The 11,181-nt window shown below is 41.3% G+C and overlaps 1 protein-coding gene across 1 annotated transcript in view; it reads right to left on the bottom strand.

Moving 5' to 3' along the window:
* Positions 1-3,595: 3,595 nt before the first annotated feature.
* gabra6b (gamma-aminobutyric acid type A receptor subunit alpha6b) overlaps positions 3,596-11,181 on the bottom strand; it is a 28,690-nt gene continuing 21,104 nt past the window's right edge. Inside the window, exon 10 of the mRNA XM_037747807.1 lies at positions 3,596-4,075. Within this exon, the coding sequence (XP_037603735.1) occupies positions 4,063-4,075 (13 nt within the window). The 3' untranslated portion in view covers positions 3,596-4,062. The remainder of the gene's footprint in view (positions 4,076-11,181) is intronic.

Genomic DNA, 11,181 nt, shown 5'->3' with positions numbered 1-11,181 from the left:
CAAATTTTGTTTTCTGTTGCAATAAAAACACGCCTTCCTGATGACAATAAAAACTAATGGAGAGCAATGTGTACAAGGATGAACTAATCTGCTAAAAAATACAAAAGTTGGCGTTCTGTCATTCAAACCAGTACAAATGCAATGCAGCTGATCATCAAGCAGGGGTCGTACAGTTGGAATACAAATAGCAACCTACAGAGATACTAAACATATTCACAAAATATACACAGAAAATAACAATGTAGAGCATTCATTGTCTTCTAAGTTGTGTGCACAATTTCTAGGCAAATGACTGATGAAAGAAAAAGAAGAGATTAACTCTGGCTAAATGAAAAGAATCAATAAAGCCCATGCCTGTGGAATGAAATGACTAAAGGGCAGTTCATGGCCGCAGTCACCATAGCGATAGAATTCTATATTCTATGGAGTTCACAACCTTCTACATTCAACAACCCTAACAAGCACATAAAGGGTCGGAGGTCATGCAAGTGCGGCTCTCTCGGCGGCGCGATGGAGCCGAGCAGCTAGGCTGGGGTCAGAGGGCAGATCAATCGGGTCACTGATAAAAGCAAACGACTTCAATCATATATAAAACCCCCCCCAAAAAAAAAAATACTCACGCGCACGCACATCCACACACACCCTCTCACCGCAGCAAATTTTCTGTTTGACTATTTGACTGAAGTTTATTTTGCAGAAAACGCTGCTGGAGGTGGGAGGTCGTCGGTGTTCCGGGGCTCCGTTGGGGTTGAGCCAGCAGTTTTGTAGCAGTCCGAGTTCACTGGCAGTCAAGTTCTCCCACAATGGAGCCTGACATACAGGGCAAAAGGGGCTGAAATGCCCCGACTCATCAGCCTCTGACTCAAAGACAGAGGGGAGGAGGGTGATGGATGAAGTAGAGAAAGAGGGAGGATACAAAGACGGTTCATACAGTCTGACACCACTGCTCTTTTAGTCCTCTGGTGTACATGTGAAAGAAAAAAAAACATGCAGGAACAGGCCTTAAAATGAAAAAAATCCTTTGACACCAGGCCATAGTTTCACGCCATTTCAGTGACAGCTCACCAAAGATTTAAAGCACACCCATGAGTCCAAACCTAGCACATCAGATTGTTTGCGTCCTGTCAAAAGTTTGCCTTTTTGATGTTTTAGTAGCCCGACCCAAACCCTACTTCAGTCACACCATAGTTGCCATGCAACCATTTAAAATCCTTGGCACTGCATGTGATCCGAGGTGTTGCAGAATTGTCCGATATTGATGTTCTTGTCTCGCGATAGAGTTGCTTGTTTGCAACCAGTTCACGAAAGACCTCACAATATGGTATTAAGCAATGGATCCCAACCTTGGAGGTCCAACCAGAGTCTATGTATATTGCATTTTGTATTGCATTGCATATTTGTATTTTATAAAAGCTATGTTTATGATGTTAATCATGCATTATTTATTGATTCTATCCGTGTTGTTGAACTGAGCTCTACCATGCTGGTCTGTTCACAAATCAAAGTGCCCATGAGAAATACACATAATCAACAACAAATAAAGAGAGTAAACAGAATAAGTATAAACAGAATAAAAAGAAAAAAATCATAACACAATATTAAAGAATCAGGAAATCATGTTGCTTCTTGTCCAATAACTTCTATATATATATATATATATATATATATATATATATATATGGGGCCCTACACACTTTACACCAATTGTACAGCTTTTTTAACATAAAGTTTGTGTGGATTTTTCCTCAAAATATCCACTAAACACCTGAAAGAAGTGTACAGTTTTCGATAATCCTTTGGCACCGTATGCAGGTTCTTTCCACTTCACAAGGTGCCTGTGTTAATAAGAGACACCTCTAATGAGAACACCCTCACGGATGATGGATGTCATGAGGAAGCAAACACACATCAGCTTATATTTAGACGCCGCATGGCTTTAACGTGTTACAATCTCCACTTAATTAGAAACTGCGCATAATCATATGCAAATCCATAAAAGTGGATTATTAATGAATCTGTTTTGGCATTTCGTATAATTGATGATGATAGGTTTAGGTGTCTATTTTTTGCTGCTTCTTTTAATGAAAACCAGAAACAAGAGCTGTCGTCTCAAGAAATAATTGGCAACCAGTATAGGAATCCTTTAACTTCAATTAAAACCGCTACAATAAATAGAAACAATAAAAAGGAAAATGATAATGTTAGCGTATGAAGGCCTAAATCTTCTCCTGGGAAAGATCGGTTGTTGCCAGGATACAGGTTACTGCATGAGACGCTGTATGTGCAGTAGAGGGTTAACTCTTTCTTTTTTCCCCTCAGACTTTCCATCCATTGAGTTTACATTTGTTGTTGCACTAAAGAGTTTTGCATGTCGTACATTTTGCAGCCGAAATGGATACATGAAACATCTGGCATACTTAAACTTGAACATTTGTTTCACCAACACGTGTCCTTCTCTCTTCTTCCTGTAGAAAGGTAGTGTGTGTTTCTGTGATTTAAAAAAAAAAAATTATACCAGATAGATTACAGTTTTGAGCCGTAACAAGTTATTTTATGATAGTCATTTAATCATGCACTGATATTTCAAAGTTTATTTTGTGTCCAGCGGAAATTCAGGACATAGACTCTCTGTCATTGTGGAAACCATGGAAAGCATAAAGTGAGTGCCATGTGTGCATGTTTTAGCATCTGTATTTTTTTTCTCAATATGTGCACGTTTCTCCATCCGCATATGCATGTGACAGTGAATGCTCAATTCTCAGGCCAATGTATCTGTGGAACACACCATAAAGACCCTTTGAAGATTCACACATCCTCTGTACTCCATCAGTGGAGGGAAATTAAGCCAATGAACCAAAAAATAGAGTGAGTGTTGTGGGGGGGGGGGGATGAAGAGTGTAAAGAAGAGCTGGGAGTTCAGTCAGTCGCACTGGATCCAGTCAGGACAAAAGGTACACTTATTCCCTCAAGTGTGTTCTAAATAAAATGGTAGGGCAAAATCACTATTGTGTGTGGAACTGCATGCATGTTGCACGCATACATAAATAAATACATCAACGTATCCTCATACAACTGTTCATGGCATCTTACGAAAAGTTATTCCTCATTTTTTGTGCGTTTTCCTACGAATGTCCAGGACTTCCGCTCCAGTCTTTTCAAAATAAACTTCCGTATTCACAGGAAATCATTTTGTTAGGTTTAGGCAAGAAAACTAATTAGTTAGGTTTAGGAAAGATCGTAGTTAAGTCATGCCACACTAGAAGTGGTTACGTGACAACGGAAATGGTGTAACTTATGCACAAAAAATACATGACAAAAACAACTTAGTTAGGTTTAGGAAAAGATTGTGGTTTAGGTTTAAAAAAATATTTGGGATGTGGTGCAATTTAAGTACATAAATTACGTGTCAAATAGATCAACGTTGACACCGGTCTCTTGGGCAAAGGTCTGGTGTTTTTGGACCCACCCATCCACACTGACACATGCCTATGTGGCGTTCTCCGCTCTTTATACTTCCTCGTTCACAATTAGGTGGATTATATACGAATTGATTTCATGGGATGTATACGAATTGCAATGCATTTACTTTTTGTAGGTATAGCTACGAACGGTTTATGAGAACAGTCGGAGTACATACAAGAAATTGGTTCTGCCTCTGATTCTGCAGCCTAGCTAACTTAGCCGTTGCATCTTGCCTCATCCACTCGGGAAGGGGATACAGGACGGACATTGAAATAGTGTCATAACTTTTTTTTTTAAATATTGGGGAAGAGAAATAAAGATATGAAAGAGACAGAGAGAGATGTAATACCTGCTTGAAATGGTTCCAGAGCCTGAGGCCCACAGGCTGTGAGCTCCCGGGTCAAGTTGGCAAAAGGAGCTGGTACATCTGCTCTCAAAACACTCACTTTCCAGGGGAGTACTTAAAAAGAAATACAATGCACTGAGGCGGCATAAAAGAGTGCTTGGCAAGCATCTGTCATCTATTTATTGTGTATGTGTGTGTGTGTGTGTGCCCGTGCAGGTGAATGAAAGTGTGTGTGATTCCCAGGAAGACTTGGCTCAAACGGTGTCCCTGTAAGACAGAAAGAAGAGAAATAAAGGTAGAATTAGTGGGAAAATTGCATCTTTGTGTGTTAAAGAGAGACAGAGAGAGAAAGAGGGGCACCCTGGTACGCTGCCTAGAGTGGATAAAGGTTTTCTTTTTCAAATTATGGATTTTTTTTAATCATATTCAAACATACATATATATGCATACACCTCCACACACACCTACTCCATTTCACATGCGTCCACATCTGCCCGCACGAGGCGCATTGGTGTGATGTAACAACACGCTCCCGTTCAGTCTCGCTGTGAAGGCTGGCATCCATTCCAGGCTGAATTTAAAATTTGAATTTATCCAGTCCCTCGCTGCCAATGTTGTTCAAAAAAGACCTTGTGAAACTCGTCTAGGAACCTCTGCCAGGTAGTTCACACCTCCACCTCCTCCGCCTAATGTGTTAAAGCAGGAGACACTTTTGACAGCACTGAGAGGCATTTTCAGCCAGAGAACTTACATGGCTGCTGGCAAAAAAAGAGCCAACTTTCTGTGTTGGTCGGTAGGTAGGTAGGCGAGGAGGCATTTTGGGATAGAAAAGATACCGTGTCCATGTCTTTTAAAGGGCAAACATGGGGCCAAATTCAATTGAATTAAACAATGAAAACTTCTAAATTGTTTGCAGTATGCAAATGTGTATTTGTATGTGTATAGCTATGAGTGACTGTGGGATGGTGTGAATCTTTCAGGTAAATAAGAGGTCGCCTGGCCATATGCTAAATTACGTAGGTAAATAAAAATAATAAATGGAGCCGAGGGAGGGGGTAATATGCCGAGAATATGCCTATGAAAGTCTCAAAAAACAACCAGTGCAAACAAATAAGAGAGGGAAGAGGTTTGTCATGAAAGGTGGAGCAGGTGGTGGCATGCTGGAGACTACAGTCAACAGGAATATGAGAAATCATTTTCAGGTTAGGGTTTAGTGCAGGCATGGCAAAATTGAACATCTCATAACAAGATCAAGGATCCAGCAAAGACTGAACTAAAAAAGCAGGACTTAAATACAAAGTGATCTGACGAGAGGATGAAGTGCAGCTGGGGAGATGGGCGGAGAAGCTCAGGCGAGGGGAAATAGGTGATTGGGCAGGAGAACGGGAGGGAGCTGATTGGCTGGGAGAAATACTGAGGCTGATTCAGAGCAGGTGTGTAGATGTGCAAAGGAGAGAAAGGCAGTACAGGAACGCAGGAGGAAAAACACAAAACACAGAAAACAACTCATCCAGTCTGCAAAAAGTCTGAGGGCATCTGGACACACAAACTAAAAACATTTTTTACCATGTTACTATTTCTTCCAGTATTCTCTGAGAAGCAAAAGCTCAATTGGAATTGATGTATTTGACCATCTTATTTTGATCCTTTCAGATTGATGCTGCTTCACAGCGATAATGCAATACAAGCCAATGCTGAAGTGCCTTAAACTTGCATTCTTTCTAATAGCCAGCAGGGGGCAACTCCTCTGGTTGCAAAAAGAAGTCTGATTGTATAGAAGTCTATTAGAAAATGAGCCTACTTCCCACTTGATTTATTACCTCAGTAAACATTGTAAATCTGACTTTATGGTCTCAATCTACTTTCAAGTCTTTTTCAATACAGCATGATATTCATTTAGTAAATGATGGTCTCATTTAGAGTCAAATAGACCATAAAGCAGGGTGTGCTTTGGGGCGTGGCTACCTTGTGATTGACAGGTCGCTACCACGGCGTTGTCCACTCTGGGAATTGTCTATGTTTTCATCTTAGAACTTTAACCCTTTCACAGTGTGTAACCTTTTTGGTCACCAAAAAATGTCTTAATCAGCATTCAGTTTACTTGCTGTAGCACCAGCCTCTCGCGTCACTTCTGGTTGCAAAAAATCAAGATGGTGACGACCAAAATCAAATATGCCGACGGACAAAATGACGAACTCGAGGGCTTCAAAACTGCAGTCCACAAGGGTGAGGTCACAGTCACTACGTTTCACTTCTTATATACAGTCTATGAGAGAAACTAACACGTACGCGCGGCCATACCGGCTTTAACCTTTTGTCTATAGTCACACTGGCGTCATGCGTGGTTAGATCTCGTCACCGCTGAGAGTTAACAAGTAACACATTTTGAAACAAAAAATAAAATCATTATCTGCAGTTTAGTTTATCTTACCATATGTACTTATTTTACCAACTGCTGTCTGCAACAATTTAACAATTTTAAAACATGCTCGCCAGCCAATCAAACACGCCATTTCTGTGGCCACTGTAGAATACTGTTAGTTTGTATTTGTGCATTCTATGCAATCTTAACTATTGACAGGCTAACTAATACTTTTATGTAAGAAAAGGCCTCACTAGAAAGTAATAACTCATAATTGCATCCCGTGTGAGCGAGCAGTGTTCAGTGTCTTGCTCTAGAGTACACTGACAGGTCATCCAACTGCTGACAGACTCATATTGGTTCTTGCAGTAACTGAACTTGTGACCTTTTGTTGATGGGACCGTTTCTCTTTAGACGAGGCTGCACTGCTGCATTAACTGTATTTGACAAAGGAACTGTATGGCCGACATGCATCTACACAGTCGGTAAAGAAGACTGACAGACGAGACGCATTATGTGCACAGCTTTATGGAGACAAGATACCTCTTTGCTCTGAAATGACTGGATGATTAATGCTGAGTAGATGAGGAAGAGGGACACCACTCTGCTTAGCCTGGGCTGTCCTGTCTTATCAAAGAGGAAGCAGAGTACAGGCAGTTCACCATGGGAGGGAGAGAGAGAGAGAGATGGGGGAGTATAGAGGCAGAGAGGGGGTAGCATAAAGAGGGAGAGTGTGTGTGTAGGAGAGTGACACCGAGATAAAGTGAGAAATAGAGAAAATAATTGAGTGTGAGGGATGGTAGAAGAGAGAGAATGCATGGATATGTGAAGGGAAAGCAGCATGTGATAACAATTTATCTTATAAGGAATTGTAAATGTTCACGTTTCTACGCTCGAGTGGACACACAGACGTCCATGTAAACACAGGTAGATGTGTGACAAAATGCAAACACACACAAACTAGGGTGACAAAGGCGGATGTAGCAATTCCCACGAGGCCGCGGAGAGAAACATGATAGATAGGGGATCGCTGTTTATATCGGTCTTCTTCGCTCGCTGTCTGAGTGGCCTGTAATTGAATGATCATTACACCAAAGTTATGGCTACTGCCCCGCAGTCGAAAATAGGAATTGAGTTGGAAACAGCATTTAGTGGTTTTGATTTATGAGCAACAATGGGGGAGTTGTTTTTCAAGCCTGGCACTCTGATGGGCAATAAAGAGGGGCAAGGCTTATCGCCTGCTGTACCCACTCTTACACACATACACCAGTCAGCCAGCCAGCCTGCAACCAGTCAGCCAACCAGCTGGGGCCCTTCACGGGAGGAAGTGTTTTCAGCAAATTTGTTTCCTTCATGTCTCCCCCTGAATGGCGCTATTCATTAAAATAGCCTCCAGTCGGTAGGCACTGCTGCCACGGCACATTTATACACTTGTATCCTCACAGAAGTGCACACACACGAATCCACCTGCACACACACTTGCACAAACAGATACTCTTTTCTTCTGGTCCAGCTCATCTTTGCAGGAGGGCCTTCTATAATAAAAGCAAAGCTACAAAGAGAGAAAGAGGTCCGTTGTGTGCACCTGCTGTGTGCTTTCAGTTGGGGGCCACTGGAGCTGTGTATTTATTTCACTGGAGTGAAAAGACCTGCCCGCTTTCATTTAATGGAGGTGATATTTGAATCAAGGTGGATCTAACTCAGAATCAAGGGGTCGCTAATGTGGGTGGTGCTGCGTAAAAATAGCTATGGAAAGTGTTAATTATGGAAGTGCGAAGCATTGTACGACTGTGATTCACCCAGATCCCTGAGCAAGGAATGCTTTCATTTTCACCAGAGCTAGTGTCTACAAAAGCTTTGCACATATACTCACAGTTCAGCTCAAATAAATGTGTGTTATTGCAATCTTAACTCTAGTTTATACTCACTCACTTAAATTCATCTCCATTAGCTAGATCTCATTTTACCGGGCTACATGCAAATCAGGGCATGCCGTACTCCAGTCAAGAGTGCTTTGGTAATGCACCTGATGCAGTTTCTGCTCATCAGTAACTCCCTCACCCACGCAGATCACTGCTCTCTCATCCATACGAATCATTCAAAGGTTGCATTGATCAGAGATCAGATACTGTAGATGCCACCACAGTATGTTACACCTTCTGTATGAATGTAAGTTATGTTTATATGTGACTGGAAGAATGCTGGCTAGTTTCAGTATTATCTGGTCAGTAAAGGTTGACATTTATTTATTTTGTGATGGGCCTGTTTAAAATAAGTAAAAAACTAATATCTAATTTTATCAACACTGTATTTAATATAGAAATCATCATTATATCAACAAAGAACAAGCCTTAGTTGTTGAATTCGTAGGCTTGCCATTTTGTTAGTTAAAATGAACTCAACTGTAAATTCGACCATCTGCAGAAACTGTGTGTGCAACGTGACCTCATCCTTACTCGTCATATTTCGCTGTGTGGCAGAACCCTTTTGCATAGTATCTTGACGCGGAGGGTTCACACGTGTTTTTGTTGTAACACGTGGTTAACACTGTGAGGCGGTCACGGTTAACACATAGCTAACGTTGTCAAATGCTCGCAGCCAACTTGAAACGGTCCTGGTTAACGTGGTAACGAGTGGTTACCATTGTGAAATGGTAACGGTTAAGGTTGTAACGCGTGGTTAACGTTGTGAAACGTAGCGGTTAACGTTGTAATACCTGGTTAACGTTGTGAAATGGTTGTGGATAACGTTGTAACACGTGGTTAACATTGTGAAATGGTCATGGATAACGTAACACGTGGTTAAAATTGTGACGTCGCAGTTAGGTTTAGGCAACAAAGCTACTTGGTTGGGGTTAAAAAAGTATTTCTGTTACGTAACTTAAGCTATGGACATAACGTCATGTGACTCAGTGATGTAGCGTCACGAAAGTCCTGATTGTCTGACCCATCTACCACCCATCCCTCCCTAAGTGGACTGCTCTTGAATACTACGTCCGTTGCTCTGAGCATCTGCTCATGATGCCGATCGGATTGACATCGGAGTTAGTTGAAAGCCTAAAAGGTGCCTTGTGCATCGGTATGAAGACGCCGAGGGGCTACTGTCCAAGCATCAGTATATGTTGCCCTGAGAGTGAGACCAGGCCGGTGAGCGACAGTTCTTGTCCATGCTAGACATCTTGATTTTTTCCAGTGAGAATGATGTAACCACAATCAATCACAGTGACAACCCGTGGTTGTACTTGTTCTTTGCGCTGGCTGGTCCGCTGCAAGTTCAAACACCACTGGGATTTACAGTTATCAGCCCTGAGGCACAGTGTTGTATCACCTCCTCTTCTCTTTCATCACTCCCCCCCCACTCACTGCACTTGTTCAGTCATACACTTGAATGCATTCCTGTGTTTTGCACACAAACACGCATGCAAAATACATTGTGTGTTGTTTCTTTATTTCTAATTCCCGTTGTTTCCCACGGCCTGAAGGCCACCACTCTGCTGCTCTCCTACATGAAGTGGGTCAGGATCTGCTTTCTCGCTTACAGTCCCTATCAATTAATAGAAACAGTAGAGACAGTGTCACTAAGAGGGTTAGTCACACGGAGCTATCCCGATGCCTGCCAACACTGTCATGTCATCTGACTTGTCTCAGCTCAGGCCTCAGGGCTATTCCCTTTTTAGAGAAAGAGCAAGGCAGGGAATGAAAGGAGCTGAACCCACACAGCTGAAAAGCCCAGGAGTTAGGAGTGGTGGAGCGCATCGATAGCGTGCACATAAAAGCACAACCAGGCATACGCATCTGTTTAGAGCATATGGTTGGGAAAAATCAAACACATAAACTTGCGCACACACACAACATGCATCATAAATAGAGCTTTCTCCTTCAACCATCATAACCATCAGCACTCTGTCAAAGTGTCAAACCTAACAGGATCCATAGAGGTGATGTATGAGAGCAACATACATCTCTTGATGTCATCAAAACACCGCAGCAGCGATTTCATCTGTTGACAGACATATTGCTTTGGCAATAATAACACCATGAAGACTGCTGCGAGTTACAACTGTGAATCATATACATGTCTCAGTTTATCACGCACATTTGAATGACACCACTTGTGAAAATGACATTAATGTGCCTCTGAGCCTTCACAATTCACCTTGGCAATGAGAGTAGCTGTCTTGCTCGCTGGCTGTTTCAAGTGCTGACCTTTGTATTGTATGGTGTTTTGAATAAAACCGTACACCAGATACCACAGATATTTTATACTAAAATTATTCAGCTGCACTCAGTGGATAGGAATTTAGAAGTAGCAGTTGTGGGAGAAGTACTCAGAACCTTTACTTAAGTAAAAGTAGTAATACCACAGTGTAAAAATACTCTGTTACAACTAAAAATCCTGCATTCAAAATCTTACTTGAGTAAAAGTACAAAAGTATTAAAATCAAAATATACTTAAAGTATCAAAAGTAAAATAATAATAATGTATACTAATGTATACTGGTTTATTGCTGGTTATGATGTGGCAAGCTTAATCTACAATAATATATCATAATTTGCTAGTTGATTCAGATTATTAATACACAATATAAATCTGTAAAGTACCTAAAGCTGTCAGATAAATTCAGTGCAGTAAAAAGTACAATATTTCCCTATGAGATGTAGTGGAGTAGAAGCATAAAGTAACATAAAATGGAAATACTCAAGTAAAGCACAAGTACCTCAAAGTTGTACTTAAGTACAGTACTTGAGTAAATGCACTTAGTTGCATTACATCACTGAGAAGTAGGGTTAGGGTTTGATAGTATTTTCTTATCACTATCTTAACTACTTGTATACTGCTAGTGTAATCTATGTCTGACAAATGGCTGTTGAAGACGAAAACTAATGCTACTCAGTTTTCTTGCCATCATTTAGTCCACTGTGTATGGAAAGCACAGACACCTACAGGCTATGAGAACTGCAGCCCGTTGGCACTGCACGGTGCTAGACACATTGCAAAACATTGAATGACA

The sequence above is a fragment of the Sebastes umbrosus genome, chromosome 17 (assembly GCF_015220745.1).
Source record: "Sebastes umbrosus isolate fSebUmb1 chromosome 17, fSebUmb1.pri, whole genome shotgun sequence".
Classification (NCBI taxonomy): Eukaryota; Metazoa; Chordata; class Actinopteri; order Perciformes; family Sebastidae; genus Sebastes; species Sebastes umbrosus.
Note: the sequence above shows the minus strand (reverse complement) of the source record. Positions and strands in the feature narration are given on the sequence as shown.